The sequence below is a fragment of the Sorex fumeus genome, unplaced genomic scaffold (genome assembly GCF_029834395.1).
Source record: "Sorex fumeus unplaced genomic scaffold, SorFum_2.1 ptg000051l, whole genome shotgun sequence".
NCBI lineage: Eukaryota > Metazoa > Chordata > Mammalia > Eulipotyphla > Soricidae > Sorex > Sorex fumeus.
Window position 1 is genome coordinate 20,595,476 of NW_026606108.1, and position 27,919 is coordinate 20,623,394.

The 27,919-nt window shown below is 37.2% G+C and overlaps 1 protein-coding gene across 3 annotated transcripts in view; it reads left to right on the forward strand.

Annotated features, from left to right (window-relative positions):
- Positions 1-25,135, forward strand: part of PRR16 (proline rich 16) — a 250,406-nt gene extending 225,271 nt beyond the window's left edge. The window contains exons 2-3 of one of the 3 annotated variants that reach the window (XR_008793884.1): positions 11,744-12,653; positions 25,067-25,135. Coding sequence is in view for 2 of the 3 variants with exons in the window: in XM_056124505.1 (XP_055980480.1) it covers positions 11,744-12,499 (756 nt within the window). In the remaining variant the exon portion in view is untranslated. Of the gene's footprint in view, positions 1-11,743; positions 13,196-25,066 lie in introns of those variants that run through there. The other 2 variants (XM_056124505.1, XM_056124506.1) reach the window with 2 other exon arrangements.
- Positions 25,136-27,919: the final 2,784 nt, after the last annotated feature.

Here is a 27,919-nt window from a genome sequence, read left to right on the forward strand (position 1 = left end):
GGGAAACACAGTAACACTTGTCACACTGGAGAGGTTACTGGCCCCCTCGAGCAAATTGATGAACAACAGGAAGACAGTGACAATGACAGTTGTTACTGTGTTTGGCATATTGAATATGTCACGGGTAGCTTGCCAGGCTTTGGCATGCAGGCGAGATACTCTCGGTAGCGTTCCAGGCTCCCTGAGAGGGGCGGAGGAAGCGAAACCCAGCTCAGCCGGCTGGCTGTGCAAAAAGTAAACACCCTAACACTGTGCTATCACTCCAACCCACATTTCTTGAATACTTTATGTTCTTTCTGTCATTTTACCAGGCTATAGATAAGATATCATCTTTTTAAAGGAATCCAACTTTTTATGTAATTATCTAAAATATTTCTATTTCAATTTGCAGTGGATTGTTGATTTAATCAAATATTCAGTTCACAGTTGTTTTGCTGTTATTAGAGTCATTATATCATTTTGCTTCAGGACTTTTGAAGTTACTGGTAAAATGCCTTTCATTATTACCCTAAGAGGATAATAATGATTTTATTTTTATTTATTTCTAGGTTTTCTGTGTTTAATTAGTAATTGATTTACTTGTTTTCTTTTTACATTCATTCTGATTAAATAGTTGATTTTTCTTCTGAAGTTCCATTTTCATTGTTAACTAAAAAGGTTTTCTTTTACGTCTTTGATTATTGCCTGATTATACTTTCTTTGTCCGGAACTAATCACTTGTTCATTGCAGTGCCAGAGTTAACTTTCTAGCTCCATGCATTTTATCATTTTTCTTTCTCTGCTGCTTTCATTGAAGATTGCATCATAACAGTATATAAGTTTTAGTACTACATCAATTGAGATCATCATAGGTATGCACTGCATTAAGTTTTATATTTTCTAATATTTAAAGAAAAAGGTTTACTTTATTGGTAATATTTGTTTAATTTTATCTCATTTTTATTAATCTTATAAAATTATATTGAAATTCCATACACTTATAAAATTTTCCTGTTTTATATTTACACTCTATACTTTTTCTTGTATTTTTTCATATATGTTCATATTTTATAGTTACATTCCATGTATTTAAATCTCTTTTTTCACATATGCTTCTATTTTATAACTTTGTTCATTCTGAAAACTCTTTGAAAAACACATCAGTTGGATTTAATACATAGTTTTCTTTAGTTGACTAATAATGACACTGTATTCATTATTATATATTCACTCATATTGGGCATTGTAATCTGTGCTACTGTTGACCCTCAGTTACATTATCTTTAGTATTTCATTTATGTGACATAACGATATTTTATAGACCTGTTATAGATGGAATGAGGAAAGATTCTAATTGTAAGATCTGTATAGGCCAGATGTGTAGCCAGTATTTTGGGTCTCTGGGCAAAAAGAAGACAAAATCTTTGCTCCTGCTCCTTTTCTGTACCTTTGTATTGAAAATCCAAGAAGAGCTTTGCTCTGAGTTGTTCTCTTCCTCTTCTTCCGGTCTCCTAGAACCCTCCTCTACCTCTTCATCCTACCACTCTTTCTCCTCTTCGACATTTTCCTCATCATCCTCCTCCTTCTCCCTTTCCTTCTTCCTCTTTTCCCTCCTCTTCCTCTCTGTCCTTTTTATAGTCTTATAGAGAGATATTGTTCAGTTACTTTGTAGCCAGGATAAGTAAAGTAAAGTAAAGGCCCTCCCGTTGATCGTCGATTTGCTCGAGCGGGCCCAGTAACATCTCCATTGGAGACATTGTTGTTACTGTGTTTGGCATATCGAATACTCTCAGTAGCTTGCCGGGCTCTCCGAGAGGGGCGGAGGAATCGAACTTGGGTCGGCCATGTTGGCCGCTTGTAAGGCGAACGCCCTACCACTGTGCTATCGCTCCAGCCAGGATATCAGAGGTTATTTTTTAGGATGTAAACTATTGCCAGATACTGCACTTAAAAAGTGGGATCATTTGACACAGTATCCTTTGCTGTAAAAGTCACTTCATCATTTTCCACTCCTACATTCTCCTTACTTCTCAATCCCACTTTCTCTACTTTTAAATTGGAATGTTTCAGAACTCTACTAGTGACTTTTCCAGTATTATATTGATTTTCCTATGTATTTATGAAACTTTCTGGTCAACGTGTACCACACTCTGGGAAATTGTATAAATGCATTACTAGTTGTATTTCTTTGCTCTCATTTAAATATCATTTATTAAAGAAGCATTCACATATAATCAATATCTATTAAACTAGAAATCTTATTTTTTAGCCCTCAGAAAATCAAGATTCAACATATTAATAGTATTTGTATAGTAAGTATTTTCAAATCCAATTAAACCTATAGAAAAGGGAGACAAATTACATGTAAACTTTATCTTGATTTTCTGTTGATACAGAATGGCTGCAAATAATTGTTGTTCTTTGTTTATTTTCCATTTAATTAATTTTCAGAGAAACAGGTTGTGAATTACCATTTATATGAGTATTTAAAAAGTAAATATCACAACATCAGAATATACTGCTGTCTCAAAAATCATTTATAGCCTGGCAATAAAAATTTTCTTTGTTTTTGACTTTTGGAGTCATGCCTATCAGTGCTCATTCGTGCTTGGAGCCCCACCATACAGTGCTAAGGATGGAACCCTAGCTTTCCACATGTATAACATGAACTCCACCTATTAAGCTGTCTCTCTGGCACCTCAGTAAAGAAAAAAAATTGGTTTTCTGCCACTGGAGCTCAGGAGCTAGTCCAAGATCTATGCTTAGGGGACCATTTTTAGTGCCTGGGATCAAATTTGAGTAAGCTATATACAAGGCAATGGCCTCAACCAGATACCCTCTCTGGTCCCAAAGCTTTCAATTGAATTTGGATATTTATATTTTCTTCCCAACGAGAAAATGATTAAAATTATTTGGTTTTGTATATATGATCTACATGTGTGTTTTAGTCCCTATTTTAGACGATGTTAGTTGAATATATATATTTTTCTGTGGAAGAAACAGGGCTGGAGTGATAGCATGGTGGTAGAACGTTTGCCTTGCGCTCAGCCAGCCCGGCAGAGCCAGGTTCGAATCCTCTGCCCCTCCTGAAGAGCACAGCAAGCTACATAGAATATCTCACCCACACAGCAAAGCCTAGCAAGCTACCCGTGACGTATTTGATATGCCAAACACAGTAACAATAAGTCTCAAAATGGAGCCATTACTGGGCCTGCTCAAGCAAATCAATGAACAACGGAGGACAGTGCTACAGAAGTGATTTTTAGGATGTGTGTAACCTCTGATAGCACATTACATTTTCTAATATATAGGCATATAAGTCTTGAATTTTATTGGTCAGCTATGTACAAAATATATTATTCTAGAAACATCTCTTTAAAAGAGGGTACATGTACCTTCCACCCTTGTCAATCCTTGGAGCTCCAGCCATAAACTTGTATTTGAAAATGTAGTTCATACCCTAGGAGAAACAAAGCAGAGAGTTATTCAGAGACTGTTATCTGCCAACTTTAGGAGATTGCCTTCATTACCCTGGATTACTCTCATTATTTAACTCCCATTATCTATCCTATAAAATGCCAGGAGAATACATTAGCATTCTGTAATATAATGACAATATTATATACCCTACGAAATGCAAGGAGAATACCTCAGCATTCTGTAATACAATGACAATATTGTATTTGGTACATTTATAACTCTCTCAGTATCAGATGGACTGGACTCCAAAAAACACTGATAATGTCAAGGAAATAAGGTCTGCTCTAGAAATCTAGAGAGCGTTTTGGGAACACAAGCCCATTATAGGCATTCTTTCAGAAGCAAGCAATTAGTGTTCTCCTCCTGCACAACTTTTCCTGGAAACTGGACCATTTATAAGTGAACACTCCTGAGTCACCAATACTTTTTTTTTAAGTTCACATACATTCTTATTTAAATAACAATAAATTCTGTAATTATCCAAATTTCAACATGCCCATTTGTTAAATTGCTTCTATCACAAACCCCATTCAATATAATGGTCCCCTTCACATTAAATGACAGCAGTGATTCATACACATCAATGCATATGCAGTATAACAAATGCCAGGGCCTGTTGACTGAATGAAAAACTGTATTAACTGCATGATAAAGAACTCATTATTTTAATTTTGTCAGTAGATTTTTGTCCTAGGTTAATCATAGATAAATCAGTCAACTGGTAACTTGATCAACTTGGTCAACCAATATATGAAGACAGATTTTATATAATGCTTCTACTGTATCACTGTATCACTGTCATTCCATTTTTCATGGATTTGCTCAAGCAGGCATCGGTAACATCTGCATTTGTCCTAGCCCTGAGATTTTAGCAGCCTCTCCTTACCCTTCCTTCTCAATGGTGCTGCATTGGGGGCTCTTTCAGGGTCAGGGGAATAAGACATATCATTGTTACTGTTTTTGGCATATCAAATATACCACAGGAGCTTGCCAGGCTCTGCCATGTGGGCAGGATACTCTTGGCAGCTTGACAGGTTCTCCAAGAAGGAGAACTAGACTATAAGAGGTTGCACAGCTCCATATGTGGCTGCGTGCAATTCCAGGAGCTTTGTTTTATAGTCTCTGGAACTTGGCCAGAACAAGCCACAACCATGCTGAGACCACTCTCCACACACATGAAGGTACTGGCAGAGGAACAAAGGCATGCGGGTCCCGGGGCTGAGATCTCCAAGCCTGCTTAGATCGGGGCTGAGCATCCTCCACCCAGATCCTCCATCTTCCAGTAGGCAGGGGTCACACCCACTTGGTGCTGTGTAATCCCATCAATGGCCAAGACCCAGAGACTATAAAACCCAGCTCCTGGAAGCGAGCAGCCGCATTTGTGGCTGCATGACATCTTATTATCTCATTCTTATTTTTTGACAACCTGGCAGGCTACTGAATTTAACCTGCCCACATGGCAGAGTCTGGCAAACTCCCCGTGGCGTACCCAATATGCCAAATACCAGTAACAATTATGGGTCTCATTCTCCTAATCCTGAAAGAGCCTTGAATATGGCACTTTTTAAAATCTCAGGGCTAGGACAAAGGAAACTTTACTGGGGCCTGCTCGAGGCAATCGAGGAACAACAGGATGATCATGATTGTGATAGGAACTTGGCCATTAATGGGATTCCATGGCTTCGGGGGCATTTTGTGGGTGTAACTGCCCAACTACTAGAAATTGGGCATCTGGGTGGAGGAGGCTTAGTCCCGATCCAATCAGGCTTGAAGATCTCAGCCCTGGGATCTGCGCACCTGGGTTCCTCTGCAGGTTCCTTCATGCATGAGACTCCTCCAAGCATGTGGAGAGTGACCTTGAGCTTCTGTGATGCTTCTACAGTGCATGAAAATAAAAATGAAGTTTGTGAGTTAGAAATATGACACCAGGGAAATAGAACCCAATTTCTTCATGTTGGAATTGCCCCACTGGTGTCTCTAGAACATTCTATTTGATTTCTTCTAGGGAGCTTCTTGCTGACTCTGCCAGTGTCATCCTGTACTCTTGAACAAATACTTGTATCAGCCTGCATTTGAGTTCTGCTACTGAACTCAGTCTGACAGTTATTGCTGAAGAACTGTGTTTACATTACTCTTGGCAGAAATTCCTGTGGCCTCCATTCATTTCTCTTCAGTAATTTGTGGCTGCTACATCATATTTAAAAAGTGATGGTTGTATAATTCAATGCTAAAGATTTCAGGAGAATTCATAGTTTCTTACACAGATATATTTTTGGTTTAATTTCCCTTTTCTCTTCATGATATCCGCAAAAGAAACTTTTGTGGTTAAAGAGACCCTTAGGAATTGTGTTTGTTTTTAAGGCAGTAAAATAATATATCATGTGGTTTTCAATTAAACACTCTAAGTAGAATTTAGGAAGGATCTAAATCCATATACAACCACATAGGCAAATATTTAAAGATAAATACACACTTAAACTAACTTAGTTGTTTGGAAAAGACATAAAAACATTTTTCATTATAATATGTGGGATAGGCGAGATAGAGACAGGTATCCCAGGAAGACAGTTTTTCCTTACCACCCAATTCTTTGTTTCTGCCTCATCCATCCTGTTTCTCTTTCTAGACTATTTGGAATAGGCAAAGTTAAAGACTTTGAAAATCAAAACCTGCTGGGGAAATGGGTAAGGGGTGGGTGTAAAGGGAAGAAATAACTTACTCTTGGGGTCTGCAGTGTATCAACTTCCTTCACTGAGTATAGTATTACTGAATTTGGAAAATGTGCGCTTCCAGTTTTCTCCCAGGAATACAGAGATATGTGCTTCCAGAGTCTAAGTAAAACACTGAGCCCAGTAGGCACAGAAAAAATGATTCTAATTTTTATTTTAATTTTACATTAATTTGGGCTGGAGCGATAGCACAGCGGGTAGGGCGTTCGCCTTACAAGCGGCCAACATGGCCGACCCGAGTTCGATTCCTCCGCCCCTCTCGGAGAGCCCGGCAAGCTACCGAGAGTATTCGATATGCCAGACACAGTAACAACAAAGTCTCCAATGGAGACGTTACTGGGCCCGCTCGAGCAAATCGACGATCAACGGGAGGGCCTTTACCTTTACCTTTACCTCTAATAACAATCCTCAATGTATTTTTATTCTGGGAGTTTAATATTTACTGAAGTAATATGAACTGAGTTTTGCATTCCAATCAATAACCGAGATCATAGTATCACTAAATCTCTTCCAAATCTGTTTCTATGAAATAATTATGAAAATATTGAGGAATATATTCCAAGTCTGAAAACCTGCTGTTCACGTGACTTCTAAGCTACAATGATCATTATTCTTAATTATTCCACAAGCTGCACATGGTTTCTTTGTATGTTAAAGAAAAAAACTCCTGGAACCATCAAACACAATGCTTGGCATTATCTTTCTTTAAATCTCGTTCTGTTTCACTGTCTTTAGAAAAATTTTCTCTAACAGTGCAGTGCCACAAACACTTGAACTGATGATTCAAGAACAAGTTGGAGATACCCATTTTTTCTTTGCACCTGATGTTTAAATGTCATTTTTCTTACGTGAAAGATTTTTTGTTCTGCAGCCTTCCACCTCCAGATATCTGCAAACAATCTACGTGTATCATCCTCCCTTCTTCATTTGACTTTCTCTTTAATTCCATCAGGCCTGTGGTTACCTTTGTAGTTACAATATGATATTTTTGAAATAGCTTCAGCAAAATGGAGAAGTGTAATTATAAGACAGTGGAGTCTTTGTCTGGTTAATTGATTCATCCCTTAGTTGGCTTCAATAACATCTAACAAGCCAAGTAAATAAACTACATCCCCTTCAATATGTGCTCCACATGGCAACTATAAGAATTGCTTCTTTTCTTTCTTTCTAACTTTGACCAGTGCTGAAGATTTATTTTATTTTCAAATTATAAAATAGTTCACACATGACAAAAATAAATAAAACAAATAGAATGCAGACTTAACACATGTTAACATATTACCCTGACTCCTTTATAGCAAAGTTAAAAAGGAAATATTTCAGCATTATAGTTGATGCTTCCCAATATTCATTCATTCTTCTTCTTGTCTATACATGATAATTTTCGTGTTTTGCAAACTAAGGTACCTGGATTTCTATCTACAAGTAACATACTTAAACACTGGGAATAATTTTGAAACCTTTGTAAGTTCAAAAAATTTGAATTATTTGTAGGAAAATGGTTTTCAAATTCGTAAATATATATTTAATTTTATGCTGTGGTTCCTCCCATGTTTATCTCTTGAGTTCCTCCAGAGTTTGAGTTTTAATCTTCAGAAGGTCTCAAAAGAGGCTGGAGAGTTAGCTCAAAGGATTGGAGCCAATGCTTTGTGTGCAGGAGTCATTTCCTCCCTGTACTGCATGGTCCCTTCCCCTACTAGGAGTGATCTTGGAACACAAGAACTAGTTGTAATCACTGAGCACCAGGGGTTCTTGCCAGTCTAGAAAATAGACAAGATCTCTAAAGAAGACAGGCACTGGTTAAAAGTTTTCCACATCATGGTTCAGTGTATAGGGATCTTGTAATGACTTTTGAACATCAAAACCTTTGATTGACCATTGTTTCCTTGGGGAAGCTTCAAACATTGGCTACAGTTTTAAGAGCTCCTAGTTTTGGTCCCTACTACCCTATTTTAAATGACCAATTTGTGATTTTTTTTAATCCACATTCAGCATCAGATATTTGAGATGTAATCCTTTCAGAACATATAGATTCAGCTAATTTTTTAAAATTACTTTATATTCACTTACTCCATTCCTTACTACCTAGTTAGGTTGATAACTGTTTACCTCTCACTAAACAAAGAAGAAGACCTAAAACAAATGAAGAAACAGAAGAACAGAAAGAACATCTTTGTGCTTTTCAACCCCATAAACCTGTGTTTCTCTTGAATGTCTGTTTTTATCCTAAAAGGTCTCTGCTCCAGTGGATGTCCCTGATCCTGTTTATAAGACCTTACTATTAATCAATGATTTCCTTGTCCAACTTTGTTTCTTGTATTCTAGCACTGCCTTTTGTTTTTACTTTTTTTCTTCATTGAAACTTGTTGGTTGTTTCACCACTAAAAAAAAGCAGGAGAAACACTCTCTCGGTTTTAGTCTGAAGTGAGTATGTCTGTCTCTACTTTTACAGAAGAATTAAACTTCGTTACATCCTCAATGTCTTTCAAATTGAAACATTTTTCTCTGTTTCCTTCAGCCTACTTCCTAAAGCTTGTAGGAAGATCTAATCTGTCATCCTAATTTGATGTGACCTGGTAAATGTTTTTTTTTTAAATTATTGTGAGACCTTTATATTCCTTTTCTAAATTCTACCTTTAAAGGGTTATATACCTGGAGATGGCTTGGTTTCAATTTCTTGTTTAGATTCTTGTGACTTCTATCATTAGAATGAGCCTCAAGTTTGGCTTTTCTGAAACCAATTCACCATCATTTTTAATAGGGCATGCTTCTGTGACTACTTTGTCTTTTTTTTTCTTAATCTTTGGACATTTGTTATTAGAGCATAACAAAGATTCTTACAGCCAGACTGCTTCCCTAGTCTCTTACAGGCCCTAATCCCAAGAGAGTCTACTTTAAATTATTTATTCTTAGACAACTCCTCTCCCAGAAGACCTTAAGCAGGCTCTTTCTTGAGTAGAACTTTTAGAAACATTCCTTTCCTATCAATAGCCACTCATCCTTCAAGCACATTCCATGATCATGTCTTCCCATTCTTACAGCATCTAATGAATGTCAGGTCTTTCCTCTGGATTTCCTTCTCAGTCAGGGTATTATTTAGTTTGATTCAGGTTTTAGGCTAAGGAGATGACAAGGAAGAGATGAAAACACACCAGGAACTGTCAGACCCTCTGGGACTGCGGAAGTACCTATTTATCTTGGAGTTGCTGCTTCTATTCCCTCTCAATTCACCGGCTTCCTCTCCTTTGCTGCCAGTCTGGGAGACAGTCACAAGTCGAGAGTCTCTGACCTCTCCAAGTGAAAGAGTACATAGTTCCCGTGAACAAAGCTGGCTCATCTCACTCACATTCATTACGTCCCTCATTCTCTGATAATGACCTGCAGCTGGAGTATGAATAGGTATTGAGAGATTTTAAGCAGGGAGTTGTCAGAAGCATAATTCAATTAAAAAATATCTCTTATGTTACAAAAATGAGGGGGAATAAAGTAACTAGGCCATGTTTTAAATGATGATGGCTCAGATTAGAATCAAATATGAAAATGGAGAGAAGTAAATGGATTTTAAATATACAGGTTTCAGAATTAAAATAGAAGGCTCTGCTCTGGTAGAATTGATAATCAAAATTTCGACATGAACTTTAAATTCTGGATGTATAGTAATTGTTTCATTTGGGAACTGGACTAATAGTACAATGGGTAGGGCACTCGCCCTGCATGTGACCGACCCAACTTTGATTCCCAGCTCCCCAGAGAACTGCTGGGAGTAATTTCTGAGTGCAGAGCCAGGAGTAACTCCTGAGCATTATCACATGTGACCCCCAAAACCAAAAAAATCAATAGTTTTATTTTGAACTTCATCTTGGCATCCTGTGTCAAATAGTGAAATTCAGTTTTGCCCCAAGTAAGAGAGGCATATAGAAAGAGTAGATGAAGGACTTATCTTCATATGAAAAGAAATCATATTTAAAGCAACACTTAACTTGCTTATGAACACATAAAAATACATATATAGTGACCATAAGAATGGCTCCAAGATCTTGGACTGCACCAAGCATCAGTGACTTAGAACCCATTTGCTGAGCTCTGTAATGAACATATTTGAATTGAAACCCTGATCCCCACTAGATTTTCACCAAAGCAGTGTAGGAATTTGATTAACACCTAGGCAAGCCCTTTGTGGGAGCTTTCATGCAGTGTTCTTTAATATTTGCTATAAGGGAGACATAGCGTGGGCAAACCAAGGGAAGAGATGCCCCCAAACTTGTGAAATCTGGGTGTGCTTCACTAGGCTTTGGGATGGATGTTCTTGAGAAAGGGAGGACTTTCCCTAGAAAATCTGGCCCCTTAGTTGTTGATTTTCCAACACTAGGAACACTGCCTCTTTTATGATTTATATGATATTTTCCAAATTCTCATGACATCAGCTACATGATGGAGGAGACTATAATTTCATTACAATCATGACGGTAAAGTAAAAGGTTAGTTGCAGGAAAGTTCCTGACCAGTTCACCTATGTGGCTTCTGTGGTTCTTGGTGTTAGAGAGTGGCATCAGAGGTGGTAGTCTAAGATGAGTAGCAGAAAAGCCAAGTAAAATCTTGCCAATCTCACTATCCTGCCTTTAGTGCCTGTATCTTGATAGGTGTGCCCTCCAAATCTTCTAGTTCTGAAATTCTGTTTTGTAAGAGAAAGGATCTGGGAAGAAAATGGGGTTTGTGACTGTATGCCCAAGAGAGAGTATTCCCAGTGTCTGCTCTGCCTTTGGCATTGTTCTCAAGGGACCCATGAAAAGGATGCATAAGTGAGTAAACATTACCTAGTGTCTGGGCACCAAGAGAGTTTAAATTGTCATTATAGCATATAATTTGCACTTGATTATTCATTTAACTTTTGGCTTCTTTCTTTTCTCACTTGAGTGGATGTTACCTCCTTCTTCTGTGATTTGCCAAACGTGCCAAAGTGCTCACTCCTCCATCTTTTCAGAAGGTGTAATGTCATAGCAGTTCATTGGGTTCCTTCATTTGCATACCTTGTGACTTCAACTTTCAGATGGACTCTAGAAAAGTCATAATTTTGCAGATTATCTGAATTTCTCTCATTTGGGATCCGAGATAAATGTTTTCCTGGCATTTTCGTTTATGCCCCACAAGAATAAAAATTAGCTTTACATTCTTGGGGGAGGTGCAGGAACTGGTTCATCTGTGCTGAAGTCACCAGGGCTATATGCTATATGGTGCATGGGAGACCACATCATTCCAGGGATGGCAATTCAGGGTCAGCTGGGCCTGCCAGGCATGTATTTAGCCCACTGAGCTATCTTATTGGCCCAGAGTAAATCAGCTTTGTACCAATCAGAAGTTTTTCTGTGGGTCAAACAGAGTCAGAGATGGTGCATGCATACTGAAGAGGTGCTCTGTGTGGACATTGAGCTGCCCAGCTGAGTATATGTCTCTAGTTGCAGATCACAACCAGATACAAAGACAGTGTGTCTTAGTGCATGTGGGAGTGTATGTCACTTTGGGTCATTCTTCAACAGTTCCCTTGTGCTTTCTGCCAGGTGGTTGACCAGATTGACACCCTGACCTCCGACCTACAGCTGGAGGATGAGATGACTGACAGCTCCAAAACGGACACCCTCAACAGTAGCTCGAGTGGCACTACAGCATCCAGCATAGAGAAGCTCAAAGTGCAGGCCAATGCGCCTCTCATCAAAGCGCCGGCCCACCCCTCTGCTATCCTCACAGTCTTGAGAAAGCCCAACCCACCACCACCGCCGCCGCGGTTGACCCCAGTGAAGTGTGAAGACCCCCAAAGGGGGGTGCCCCCCACCAATCCCCTAAAGACCAACGGCACCCTTCTGCGCAATGGAGGCTTACCAGGACCTCCCAGCAAAATTTCAAACGGAGACCTCTGCTGCCAGGCCAGCAAAAACTCGGACAAGGCTCCGGGGCCACCTCTGATGCATAGACCTGAGAAAGACAGGTGTCCACAGGCCGGGCCGAGGGAGCGTGTGCGCTTCAGTGAGAAAGTGCAGTACCACGGCTATTGCCCCGACTGTGACCCCCGCTACCACATCCAAAGCAGGGAGGTGCACTTCCACAGCGAACCTAGCCACGGCCTGGGCAAGCCTCCACCCCCAGGACCTCCCCTCCCGCCGCCACCCCATCTCCCTCCTTTCCCACTAGAAAATGGGGGGCTGGGCATAAGCCACAGCACCAGCTTCCCCCCACTCAGACTTGCAACTGTGCCTCCTTCCACTGCACCAAAACCACAGAAGACCATCTTGAGAAAGTCCACTACCACAACAGTGTGACGTCTGCCATTGACAAAAGCAAACTTTTTGTTGTTTTCTTTTCTTTTCTATATTATAAACGTAAAATTATAAGTAATGAGCACTTTCTGCACAAGCAATAAAAAGCCCAAATATATAAATCCTGCATTCAGCAAAGTGGCATAAAAATTACTTGGTAAGTATGCAGTATGTTGTTTATATCTGGGTAGAAGTTATTTTAAAATGGTACCACTGAAAACCACAAAATAATGAAAAAGATGCATATATATATTTACATATATGTGCAAATTAAAAAAAAACTGACCCATCACAAACTGTGACCTATAGATTTCAAATATTTTTATTAGCTATCAGAGATGGAACTGATTCATTTTATTCATCCCAAACTAATCTATTAATAATTTCCTATGCTTAGCTTTGAAAAATGCCTTTTGGAATAAGAAATTTTAATACCAATTATTTTTTTCTGGAGCTGTTTTTCACTAGTTTTTTATTATTAAATGTGGAGAATACAGATAAGTTTATATTTAATGCTAAACAGTTAATCTGTGTTCCGCCTTATATGCAATGAAAGATGTTGGTCTATGATGGAATGTTCTATCTTTTATCAATAAACAATTGTAAATAATGGCAAAAGCAAAAAGTACCTCAAAATCCCAATGAAGCAGCAGTCCTTTGATCCCATCGTCATATTATCACAAAGGGATGCAATTCAAGAACAGTTGGGAAAGCATAGTGAGTGCAGTGGCCCAAGTATTCTAAGTAAAATACCATGATTTACATCAGAGAACTTTTCACACATTATTCTTTTTTACTTCCATTTTGATACATTGAGGACCATTTATTGCAAGCCTGGGGCACTTCCAACCCTCTAAGAACCTTCTTACACTCCACTTTCCTTCAGGACACACATAATCTATTACCTCCAAGGGTGAATGTTCTTGCCCTTGCAGCAACATGCCCTCTACTTCCTGAAAGGAACCCATATTTACAGGAGAATCGTAAGGGGAAATAGAAATGTACCTGGAACAGAATGTTTTAGCATTGGCTTTAAGTTGATTCTCCTTAGAATTGAAATATACCAGGGTTCCCAACATTTTTTCAGAAGACAGAAAATTGTTCTTCTAAACATTGAAAGGCCTTCAGGATAAATTTCCAGCCACAGTCACTTTTTAGCAGATGTAATCTGGGAAGGATTGGATGGTCTACCCTGAAGCTATAAAAAAGTTTTTCTCCCTACAGGCATGTTAGAATGTTAGAAGCATGGCTGGATAATGGGTCTATCAAGGGACTAGAGTAGAGGGGAATCATCTTGAATGGAGATTTGTTTATTGTAAAGCTGCATAAAAAGTATTTAAAAATATATCTTGTGTTTGATGTCAAAACTAATTATTGCTGCTATAGGCAGTTTGCCTTCAATCATAATTCTTTGTAGTCTTTTTCCGAACATATTATGGTGCGTTGGAATGCTCTTTTAAGCTACATCTTTTAAAAAGATGACTATTTTAGGCAGAATATCAAAGAAAATGAAATTTATTTCTAAGAATTTTTTCACATCTGGTTATATCGTAGCATTCAGTGGAACTGAGTTGTGTGTTTACATTAAAAAAATATGTGTATGTATGTATGCATGTGTATATATAAACTTATAAAATATGAAAAGAAATTCACATAATATAATATTTTCCTGGAAACTCATAATTATAGTGTCATAGTAGCAATGCAGTTTTCATAATCAGCCGGCATTGTTTTTGAAACTTATATTCTCATATTGGAAGCTCATATTTCATTAAATCAACATAAAAATGTGGTTTATCTATCCACATCCTGAAGATCTCAGATTTTCTTTCCTTAAATCTTTGTGAGCAGATTCTACATCATCCATTGGGGGAATTTTATTCCTACATAGAGGATACCATGAAGCTAGCAGTGGTTCCTTTTGAAAATGATGTTCCTGCTAAAAGTAAACCATAATACTGTATATTACAGTGTCCATTCATAGAGAAAGGTAGAACACATAGTTCAAAACCTGTAGTATCCATCCACTACTTTGGGATAGGAAAGGTTATTTTCATGTTAGCTTAAGACAACAATTGTCCTTCTTCTATGATGATGTTATCATACTGCTAAAATACAAAAATAAAAAACTGACCCATGTTCTCTTCCATTTACAAGTATAATAGTTATAAAAAAAATTATTTTTAGGTCATGCTTAAACTAAATATAGGATGTTTTGTCAAAAGTATTTTCAAAGAGATTTGCAAAAGAAATTTCTCACACTCCCAATTTTGTATTATTGTATTCGTACATCCCTCTCATTAGTTTAATAATGATCTAGAAAAAGTGCTGTCTGCTATTTACTTGAAATTGTTTTATTTATCTAAAAATATCTTCTGTTTGAATTATTCCTGCATCTGATTTGTAAATGGATAAAAGGAAGGAATGTATTACTTAGCTTTCTTTGAACAGATCAGTAGTTGCTTTTAGCATGATCAAAAGTTCCAGCTACTCACAGTCTCTGAAACTATGTAAGACCAGGTTCTAATTATATCTGTTTTGGAGACTCCATGCAGAAAGGCCTGAGTAGTTCCACAAGTAATTGCACTGGAAACCAAATCATAAATCACTGCATTAACTGAATTATTTTCCCCATGGGACAAATGTGATATAAGAATGTCAAGTCTTGTATTTGTTCTGATTGGGTTTCTTTCTCCCAGTTATCTACTGTTAACATATTTTGCTATGATATACTTTCAAACCTGCAGCAGAAGATTGCATTATATGTCCTTACATAAAATATTGGTGATTTCCATGAAAGGGAAGGATTTCTATTGAATGTGTGAGCTAATGATTTATGAAAAATGAAATTCCACAAGTGATTATATATGTATTTATGTAGCATATATATTTTAATTGGGTTGATTACACAGGATCTGATTATGAATGGATACCACAGAAAAATCATATGATGTTGTATGTTATTGTAGCAATGCATTGGGATTTTTTGAGTAAATATTTGGGTGTTTAGGAGCATTCTGGTTGCCTGGTTCTGAGACTATGAAAGCTGTGACACAGCCATTAAGTTACTCAGCAGAGCTGGACATAAAACTCCAGGCCCCATGTCTTTCTGGGGCAACAACTCTATCGTGCTTCACTTCCCCAGCTGCTCTAGGATTTCACTCTGGTCCTTTTGGAAAAGTCTAAAGTAGGAAATAAAGTGGCTTTGCAAATTAAGCCACTATATTTAAAAGGCAATTAAGTCAACAAAGGTTATAGAATTGTGTGGAGGCCAATGAAAAACAAATAGGAAATACTCCTAATTGTTTATGACTTCTAGACTGATCAAATGTTTAGGTAAATTCATATTACCAAGTACTTCCTGATACTCTCCATCTCTTAGAGTTGCTTTAAATCACCTGCAGATGTCTAAAATAGTCACCAGTATCCTGAGTTCCAACTACCTGGGATCTTGGTTTCAATATTTTGTCAGAACTGACCCCTAGTCCCCCACAATCTCTCCCCAAAACATCACCATTTAATTGTTTTTCATGCCTCCAAGCTTTGTACATATTTTCTGTATTCGAGGGGTTATTTTGACGCTTAGAAGGGGTTACCTAATGCTGTTTTGACATTCTTAATATGTGTGATCTTTGCATAATATGAAAGGGATTTCAGGCAATTTAGCTTCCGTCTAAAATGAATGAGCTGCTGAATTATGCAAACCTCATTTTCTCATGTATTATTCCAGCAACTTCACTTTTCACTATTTTTTTTCCATTCTAAGATCAAAGGATGTCTGCTATTTCTATAAGGGGAGGGGGACATCCTAAGAAGTTCTGACTTCATAGTAATATTGCCATTTGACACTAAGTATGTCACTTCCATTACTGGTGTTTAATTTGTGAATTTCATCTATTCAACAATGACCCCAGGAGCAAAAATCATAATAGATTCACTCTGTGGAACCACTGAAAACCTGGGCCCTAGAGCTCTCTCCAATAAAAGTGTTTTAATCGATTTCATTATTAGGCCTCTAGCATCATTCAGCAATTCAGACTGTCTGGCTGTTTGGTCCTACCTACAGTCTCATCAGGTGTCCTCGTCCCAGACCCCCACAACTGAAGAGGGGACACTGGGGACTCTATTTTCTGCCTTTATTTCAACACTTTAGACTTATTTGGAAAGTAGTTTTTCTGCCCAAAATCAGTGAGATAAAATTGACATTTAATAAAATGATGAATGAGTTTTAAGGTAACTCTTAGCTACCATACTTTAATTCTGAGAATACTGACCAATGTACAGTTTATAGTTCAGCAGTTTTGACCTTTCATGTACCAAATTTCTGAAATAAAGAAGTTTTTGTAAATTTAGTTACTGTACTAAGAATGAACACTTTTAGACTAACAAGTTTATTTTAAGTCACATTTATTCAGAACTGTTAAAGAAATTTTTAATTTCTACAACAGAAATTTCTACTACAGATTTTAGGTCATTGATGTTAACTATGGCATATCTTTGTAATGTTAATTTAGAGGGTAGGTCAGTGTATGAGGATAAAAGTATCAATTTGAAACTTTAAGTGTAGATTAGGACTCAGTTTCTCCAGCCCATATTTTTCTGACCAAAGAACAAAGCCAGATCTGGAGCATGTTTTTATCACATTCAAATTAATAATGCCCTACTTCCTCCTTCTAGATTCTTGAGTTACTATTGCCTTTCCTCCATCTCCACTCTGTGTAAAGGCAACTGACTTATTATTGATTTATAGTTGACATGTGACATGCATGTTAATTCCCACAGATACAAGTTGTGATGACTTGATACTTATATACCCTGTTAAAGAATCCTCACAATTCATATCATTAACATTCATCTATTACAGGTTCAAGACAACATTATGCATAAGCCTTTTGCAACTTTCAAATATACAGTTATCATTGCTCTTAAATATAGTCTTCAGACTGTCATGATCACAATTACGATCATCCTGTTGTTTGTTGATTGCCTCGAGCAGGCAACAGTAATGTCTCCTTCTTCGTAGCCCTGAGATTTTAAAAAAGCCATATTCAACGCTCTTTCAGGGCTAGGAGAATGAGACCTATCATTGTTACTGGTATTTGGCATATTGAGTACGACACTGGAAGTTTGCCAGACTTTGCCGTGCAAGCAGGATACTTTCGGTAGCCTGCCAGGTTCTCTAAAGTAAAAACGAGATAATAAGATATTGCACAGCCACGAATGCGACCTCACACTTCTGGGAGCTGGGTTTTATATTCTCTGGGTCTTGGCCGTTGATGGGATCACCTAGCGCTGGCAGCAGCTGGTGTGTGTAATGCCTACCTACTGGAAGATGAGGAATCTGGGTGGAGAAGGCCCAGTCCCAATCCGAGCAGGGTTGGAGATCTCAGCCCCGGAACCCGCATGCCGGAGTTCCTCTGCCAGTTCCTTCATGCATGAGGCTTGTCTGGATGTGTGGAGAGTGGTCTCAGCATGGCTATGGCTGGTTCTGGAGGTCTTTGGCTGCCAGCGCTCTGCTGGGGGCGGGGAGGGAAACTCAACCCACCTCCCTCCAAGGGGCCCTGGTGAGGACAGCCAGGAGCAGGGGCAGGAGACTCTGCCCTTCAGATTGTATACAATACATTCTTGTAATATCTGTTTCATAATCAATTTTGTATCTTTTTACCACTCCCTCACCTAATTTTCTCCACCTTTTGTAACTACCAGCCTGTTACCTGTATCTATGAGCTTGTTTGTTTGAAGAGCCTACTTATATATGGGATTGTGTGACATATGTCTTTCTCTGTATTACATGTCTCACATGTTTTATCATTTAGCATAATACCTAAAGGGATATCTTATGGTCACAAAAGAAAAAATTTCACTTTTTTATGGTTGGGTAATAGTTCATTTTGTACTCTTGCCCCATTTTCTCCATTCATCCATGGACTCAGCTTATTTCCTTTTCTTGACTATTCTCAAGAGTGATACCAATGAATGTGAAGACATAAAGCTACATAGCTTTTGAGTTAGCTCCCAGATCAATACCCAAAAGGGAAATGCTGTCATCATATACTAGTCTGTGTTTAAATTCTTGAAGTGCTGCCATACTTGTGCTTGTTATCCTAACACAATCTCACCAATAGTGCACAAGGATTTTATGAATGTCATTTTAGAAAAAGTACTTAGATCTTATGCCTGTGTTCTTTTATTTTTTAGAAGTGGGGGACTGTTAGCCACTACCCCACCAAAAACAGATGTGCCCAGATGTTACTCCTGGCTTCATGCTTTGTGCATAGCCTCATATAAGACAAAGACAACTACCATGAACTATCTCCAGCCTCTCTACCCACATTTAGTTATGTATGGTCTTTATTTTGTATAGTAACCCTTTATAATGTATATTTGAAATAGTCTCCCATTCAATCGGTTACCTTATTTTGTTTCTGATTTTCTTTGCTTTATAAAGTCATTTTAATTTGGTATTATTTCCTTATTTTAATTTTGTTATTTTTTTCTTGCTTTTAATTTTGGTGTTAAACTGAAAACTTAATTACCAAGACCAGCGTCAAGATGTTTCCTATCTAGATTTTTTTGTTTGCTTGTTTGGTTTTGAACTATACCTGGTGGTGCTCAGAGCTTACTCCTAACTCTGAGATCAGGGACCACTCCTGGTGTAATTCAGAGATCATATGGTGTTCTGGGGATCAAACACAGGTTGGCAATATGCAGGGCAAATACCTTGCCCTCTGTATTAACTCCTTGACCTCTTGTTTGTTTGTTTTTTTTAATTACTGGTACGCTTTTAGATCATACATATTTAGTTATTTAATTCATCTTGAGTTAGCTTTTTTGCTTGTGGCTATTCATCTTTTCAGTGACACGACTGTCATTTCCCCTTTGTATATTCCTGAATCCTTGATCATGAAATTATTTGGATATATATATATATATATATATATATATATCACAATGTTTTTTCCTTAACTTTGCTCTCTTTTACTAATCTTTGTATTTTTAGCATAACATCATACTTTTAATTATTATAGTTTTGTAATAGAGTTTTAAAATTACGGAATAGTATTCCTCAAGCCTTTTCTTTTTTCTTAAAATGTCTTTATGTGTGATCTTTTAGAGCTCTTTACAAATTTTATAGCTGTTCTATTTCTGTGAAAATGACATTGAAATTTTAATATGGATTACATTATATCTATATGTTGCTTTCACTAGTATAAATATCTGAACAGTAGCAGTACTTCCAGTTTGTGGGCAGGGAACATTATTCTCTTTGTATCTTTTTCAATGTGTTTAATTAATGTCTCGTAGTTATTTTTTGTTTTTTTTTTGGGGGGGGGGGATGTCACACCCGGCGATGCATAGGTGTTATTCCTGGCTCTGCACTCAGGAATCACTCCTGAGTACTCAGGGGACCATATGGAATGCTGGGAATTGAACCCAAGTTGGCTGTGTGCAAGGCAAATGCCCTACCTGCTGTGCTATCGCTCCAGCCCCTGTCCTGTAGTTTTTAAAATTTAAAACATTTGCTATTGAAATAGCATTGTATTATAATACATAGAAACTTCAGATGAGTAAAAAATCGAAAATGCTGGTTTTTAGACTCACATACCTAGATTTCACATAGCTGTTCTTCATTATAAGCAAGTAAGTTCTTTCACTTAAAGTCCAGGTGCAGTTTCAATCCCTCACTTGAATTCCTGGAACAGGTGAGTCTGAGTGGGATCATGAGCCCTTTAAGAAACCTGAAGTGTTTCTCAGATCTCTGTTGCCTGGTGGGTACTGCAGAGCTCTGGTGGTTTTCAAAGCTACATTTTACAGGTCAGATATTAAGAGTCAGGTGCTTAACTTGACGTTCAGTTCCTTTGCACCCCCAAAAGTACAGTGGTTTCAGTTTTCTCTCTTTTCCATATGGGAGTCACAGTTCCCAGGTATTTGTTTTGTGAAGACTGGGCCCCAGCCTCTTATGTCCACTCCACAGTTGCTGGGTTGCTCCCCTGAGATACGGTAAGTACAGAATCTTCTTGTCGCAATTGGAATGCATGCTCTTTTTTTTTTTACATTCCAATTTATTTTTTACTATTTTGTAGTTGGTTGAGTGAGTTGCACGGAGTCCAAACCAGCTGTTGCTTTTTCCTTGTTTATCTGCTGAGTTCAACTCTGTTCCAACTCATGTCTCTCTTCTGGTCACAGAGATAGGGGTGTTCATTTCTTTGTGGTATTTTTCTCAGTTCCCTAACAAGATATTTACCACCCAAATCCCTATCATTTTACTCTATGTTTCTGTAATTAATAGTACCTCCAAAAGCATTATTTAAAAGTCCTAAACATAGTCAGTTAATGGCTGTGAATCTGTTTTAGGAACCATAACACCACACACATGCAAAGCATTGTTGTCAATTTGTGATATTCCTTGCTGAATCACCTATGTCCCTTCTTTGTTAATCTGTTGGATTGATTTGTATTTCACAGGGTTGATGGAAATGCTATTTTATTTGTATCCATTATAAATCAATCATTTTACATAGAATTTTTGGTAGGGATTTTTAACCAGTTATTCTAATGATGTTCTCAGAACCTTTCTGTGAATAGGTTCCAAATGTTTTAATTAATTTTTGTGAGCTAGAAACAAAAATAAATATGCTAGAAATCCGAGGTGACTAGTTTGACTACAGAGGGCAGTTTATTAAACTACTTTGACATGTGTAACTTAGTTTTTATGAAAATACTTAGTAAAAAGCGTATGAATAAAATTTTTAGACTATAATTTATCAAATGAATTAAAGTCTAATACTATTAGTCTTTCTAAGTCACCCAAAAGTGTTCAAATGAAAGTTTAAATCAAAAACCTTTTTTTTTTAAAAAAAAAGAACATCACTGTGTATGGATAAAGACCTTACTTCTGATCATTGTTACTGTATTAACTCATTTTTCTTTGTTTTGAACACATATTTCAGTTGATGTCCTTCAAAAGGACTAAGCATTAATAAATTTTAATCACAGTAATTAAAGTGTTAAGTGAAAACAAATAAATACTGCAAACAGCCCAAAATTATCAGTGGGAGCTATTATTATTTACAAATTTAAGCCATTCTTTTGAACAATAACAGAACATTTTGGTTTGCTTTACTTTTTTTTTTTTCCCCTTTATTTTATTTTATTTTTTTTAAAGTTGTAGATTTACAATTTTTTGTGCTTTGGTTTCAATTATACAATGATCAGATACCCATCCCTCCACCAGTGCCCATTTTCCACCACCATGGATAATATCCCTCCCACCCCCATCCCCCCATCCCCCCGTCTCTGTGGCAGGGCAATCCCCTGTGTTCTCTCTCTCCTTTTGGGTGTTGTGGTCTGCAAAAGAGACATTGAGTGGCAAACATGTTCAGTCCATAGTCTACTTTCGACATGCATCTCCCCTCCTGGGAGGATCCTCCAAACATCCTTTATTTGGTGCTCCCTTCTCTATCTGAATAGCCCTTTCCTCTAGGATACCCAGCTGGCCTCTAAGTTATGGAGTAATCCTCCTGGTGCTGATCTCAGCTATTCTTGGGTATTAATCTCATACTTTGTTACTTTATATCCCCCAGATGAATGCAATCTTTCTATGTCTATCCCTCTCTTTCTGACTCATTTCGCTTGGTTTGCTTTACTTTTAAAAGCATCACTGGTGAATCCAGTAGTAACTGTATTGTGTGTGATATGAAATATGGTCCTGGCATCCTGTTTTCGAATGTGTTTCTTTTATGAGTAGAATTATTATGTAGCCTGAGTATTAAAAATGGTTCCTCCAAGTGTCTTCCCAGTAAATCTTCTAATCATCAAGTATACAATTTTCAGTGTCTTAAACTTTAGCATCTCCATTTTACCCTTTCATCCATATAGTTTGAATGTTTTGGGCAAGTCTTACTAATTTTATTTTATTAAATGTCATCCCCGGAGACATTCTCTTGAGAGGCTTTTCTCCCCACAACTCTGACTTTACAATCTTCACGTACCCAGTTTCTCTCCCTTTTGCCTGAATATTTTCTCCAGCCGGCAAGTATCCAACAGAGAAATGATTTTTTAATTTCCATCTTAACCTAGGGGATTTGAAAGCTTTGATAGCCTGGTGTTCATTCATAATCCATTACTATAAAAATTCTTAATCTAGTTTGGAAGTTCTAATAATATCCCTTCAGAGAATTACTTTTCAGTTCCCCAATCAAGGAGCACAGCAAACACCAAAAAATATGACCCATCTGGCTGGAAAGTGAGTAGGGTGCTTGTTTTGCCTGCTTTAGACCTGGATTCAATTCCTGGCATCCCATATAGTCCTATAAACCCACCAGGAATGATTCCTGAGTGCAGAGCCAGGAGTAATCCCTGAACACCACCGGGTGCAACTCACAAACAAATTAGCAAACAAAAAAAAAATGCCCCAGAAAAAGTGGAAATTTTCACCTTCTGGTATGCCTTACTCATTTGTGATTGTTGCTTCTTCTCAGAATCATGTCTCTAGAATTTTTCTCATGTGAGAACTTCTGCCTGGCATGGGTGAGACCCCAAGTTTGATGTCTGCCACTGGAGGCAGTGATGTCTTCTCTTTGTTTGGGCTTGTAAACCACATGCTACAGATTTTGCCATTTTGCAAAATAGATTATACGCAAACGACTAGAGTGGTAAAATGGATACAACAATGGTAAATATATTTAAAAGAAACAACATAAAATTTACAGAAAAATATAGCCAACTAACAAATAAATACAAACTTAAGTGCTATGTCTTAACTTTCATTTGAAGACCTTCATTATCATATCTGCCTTCACATCCAAAAATATGATTGTATAAGAACAGTTAAATTCATTCTTTCCCCTTATAGCTAAAATATGTAACCTTATAGTAGGAATCCAAAAATACGTCATGCTGTCTCATGTACAGAAATGTTATTTTTTTCCTGCTTGACAAAAATATAATCCTCTTAACTTAAAAAAAAATGGTTTTCAGTAAAAGACAGATTGCTATTGATTGGTATGTGAGAATCAGAATTTTGGCAAAGAAAGAGAAATAAGAAAACTTTTCGCTAATATAAAGGTCTGTCACATATGCAGAAGTTGCTTGGCAAAATGGAGAGTGAAAAGAAAATTAAAGAACTAAGCAATTTAAATTTTGTGCTTATAGCTTAACACAAACCAAGGGACTGAAAGGAAGGCTACAGATATATGCTATTTTGTGCAGATTTAGTTTTACTATGTATTGTTTAAGCTGTATTAAACATGACACCTTTTTGTTTTTTACCTCTGTTCTTTTTCTTTTTTTAATTTGAGAATATTCTGTACTTTAATAGGCTGGAGGAGTCCCTTCTTTTTCCAGAGATATGTATAACTTATAAGGTATTTCTGAGACAGACCTATCTATAAATATTTTCAGAAGGATTAAGTTTAGTTGGTTTATATTTAGACTCTTGATTACATTCACTTAAGAGCCTTCTCAGCCAGAATTTTGTTCAGTCACTGTTAAGTTGATAAGGACAGAAAAGCATACTCCTTATGTACAAGGACCAAGTAATTATTTTATTCAAAGATGAAATAATCAGTGTCATTTGCAACTGGAATTGTACAGCTGCCATAACCCCTTACCTTCCCTAAAGCTGCCTCCTCTGAAGAAAGATTACACAGTTTATGAGTTTCTTTCTACTGGGAACATTGTAGTTATTTTCCCCTGGTTTTCTTTGGAATTTACACTAAGCTAATTCTGCTAGCTTAGAAAACCAAGTATCATGCTTTTTTGGAATTTTTTCTTTTTCTTTTTCTTTTTGGGTCACACCAGCAATACATAGGGCTTATTCCTGGCTCTGCACTTATGAATTGCTCCTGGTGGTGCTCTGGGATATATGGGATTCTGGGGAATCAAATCTGGGTTGGTGATGTGCAAGGCAAAGTCCCTACCCGTTGAACTATTGCTCTGATCCATAACCTGTTGTTTTATTGGCTATAGAGTATTCATCATGTGAACTGAGGATTGACTTTGTTATCTTTATCATTCTGTTGTATCTTCCTAATCAAATTGGTAAAGATAAAAGAGCCATTGCTATATATATGTATAATATATTTGCTGATTGAATTAATAGAATGAATAGCAAGTTGGAAAGTGCTGTTTTCTTGTGCATGTTTTTCTATTGTTTTTATTCATCATATTGCTCATATTATGATGGTTAGGGAGATTAAAGCAAACTTTGGAAAGACTAATTTTATGTTTTGGTTCCTTATTGATAGTTACAAAATGTGACATTTACTTAGTTTGCAGTTCTAAGGATTTGTCCTCATAAGTTTCTTATTCTGTTGAATGAGGGACATTCTTTTAACTTGTAAGTGATGTATAAAGACTGACAACCTGAATTATTCAGACTAGGGAATAGAACTGGTTCTGGCAGTGTGTGTGGCACTTCAGGTTGACAGGAAACTTTCCTATTGTTAGTTAGATACTGATAATGCATCTGGGTTTACCTGGTCAAACACAAAATGGTGATGTACAATGTCAGAATGAAAGCACAAAAGCTAATAAGTACACAGGTAATAACACTTTTTGTGAACTTAGGAAAACAGCACCTAAAAGAAGCCGATGTGGGAAAGGAAACACTCTTCATGGTGGAGAATAATAAATGATATTCATAGGCCCTGAGCTGACGCTCTGCAGAATGCCAAAATTCTCTTTGAAGCTGACCTCAAAAATGGATCTGGGTTGGGATGTGGGAGAAGAGTTTTCATGAGTGTGAGAAAACTGACTACTTTTTCTTGATATCATTTGTTTTCAATTATTACCTTTTCTTGATATTATTTGTTGTGACAAATCTGAAGGAGTTTAGGGCTCTTAGAAATAAGAGTTGCTATTTGCAACAAAAAAATAAAAACCCTGATTTTATTTTCCAGCATTGAATATTACTTTCCAGTATTGAATAAATCTGAAAATCTATGTTCTAAAATGTCTTCGTGTTTCATTGTAGAAATATGCAGCTCCATGCTCAGAAATATTTTACCTCACCAGAGCCTATTCACAGCATTCTTTATTCAATGTAGATCTAGTTCTGTCTGACCAGCCGAATCCTCCAGACAGTTACATCTGGACTCCTGTGTAGTGCCTATTAAATGGGAATCTCTTTCTGGTGGGCCCAGAAATCTCTATCTTTTCTTTTACCCAGATGATTTCAGAGATTAGAGGGCTTCAGTACTATACAGGTTGTGACACATTTGATAATTGTTATTTTATTCTAATTGCAATAGCTTAATAGTGGTATTTATGGAATCTAGTTACACCATTTTTTTCCTCATTAGAGTGAGACAAAAAATTCTTAGAAATGTATACTTGAAAATATTTATGTGGGATGTTGCAATCTTTTTTCATTTAATATAGAATTTTCAGAGTATTTCCTGAGCTTGAGATCCACTTAGATTTAAAGCAGGGATATACAGGTTTAATTTATTGTCTTCCCACTCAGAATTTTAGTGATTCACTTGCTCAGCATCTATTTCAAAAAGGAAAAGAAAAAGTGGATACAAAATCATGACAAAAAAGTTGAAATCATGTGCATTTTTAAGACTGTTGCTTCAATGTTGGTAATATAATTATGTAGCAATTATTCTATACTGTGAATAGAAAAATGTTACTTTAAGGACTGAAGATAGTACAGAGAAAAAGTCTTGTACAGAGCAGATCAGGGTTCAATTCTTCATTATTTGTGGTCCCCTGAGCTTCACTAGATCCTTGAATACAAAGCCAGGAGTAAGCCCTGAACTTCACTGTGTGTGACCCAAAAATTAAAAGAAAATAGTCATTATAACAACAATTTACTGTTACCAGCCTTTATTCAGATTTGCTCATGCTGTATTTAAGCTAAACTATAAGATAATAAACTGATACTAAGTTACCGAATCACTGTCACTGTCCTCCCGTTGTTCACCGATTTTCTTGAGCGGGCCCAGTAACATCTCCATTGTGAGACTTTGTTGTTACTGTGTTTGGCATATAGAATATGTCATGGGTAGCTTGCCAGGCTCTGCCGTTCGGGTGAGATACTCTCTGTAGCTTGCCGGGCTCTCTGAGAGGGGCAGAGGAATTGAACTCAGGTCGGCCACGTTGGCTGCGTGCAAGGCAAACACCCTACACATTGTGCTATCTCTCCAGCCCAAGCTATCAGGTAATGATACTAAACTATGGGGTACCATTATATATCTTTTTTAGGGTTTTATTTTATTGTTTTGTTTTGGAGCCACACTTGTTGGTGCTCAGGGCTTACTCGTGCCTCTGTGCTCAGATATCATGGTACTCTGGTGACAGAGATCAAACCCAGGTCAGCCACATACAAGGCAAGTGTCTTGCCTGCTGCATTCTCTCTCTGATTCAATCATATGTTCTTCATAGAGTCATTTAAAGTTCTACATTTTTGTTGATGGTGGAAGAGTTTGGATCATAGTCAGTGGTGTCATATATCTTATATTTTACCCCACCTCAAGAAAAAAAAATGTATCACAATCTCTCTCAAGAGAAAAACAAAGATGAACCTCAATCCCCCATCAGAATATTGTACTTTTTATATCTCTTTTTGCAAATATCTAATTTAGGGATCAAGTACAGGAGCTCAGACTATCAAGGTATGCCCTTTAACTAAACCACGTTCTCATATCCTGTCATATTTCAGAATAAAGACATAGAAATAAAATTTTAATATTTAAAAAAAGTATTTTCTTCATAATGGTTTTTAAAATATATTTGTATGATTCATTTTTCATTAAGTCTTTTTAAAGGCAATAGCTTTAACAAACTTCCAATTTTTATTTCTGCCCCATTGTTTATGGTACATAAGTTACTTTGTTGACATTGAAAACATAAATTTATAAGAACATGTTGCTAACATTATTCCAATGAACGTATTTAAATATTGAAGAAACATTTGTAAATAAATCAGTGCTGTTTTTTATGATTTATAGTAATTGCTATTAGAAATATTGATATTTAATACCCTTAAATTGGAGCCTACTGTAGTATTATATATATTATATATATATATATATATATATATATATATATATATATACTGGTTCTAAACTATCTGATCCTATGCAAACGCACTGGGCGTCTTCTAGGACCCTGGGTCGCCCACCAGCCCTGAGCTTCTTCCTGTTCTACCCAATGCTGTGCCACTCTTCTTCCCCTCCCAGGTCAATTAAACTTCCAGTTCTCAAACCCAGGAATTGGCTTTCTTTGTGCAAGTGCCCCGGGTGTCCTAGAGGACCGTGGGTTGCCCACCAGCCCTGAGCCTCTTCCTGTTTGTACCCAAAGCTGTGCCACTCTTCTTCCCCTCTCAGGTCAATTAAGACGCCAGTATCCAAAACCAGGAATTGGCTTCACATAAGAACCCCAGGCATCCTCTAGGGCCCTGGGTCGCCAACCAGC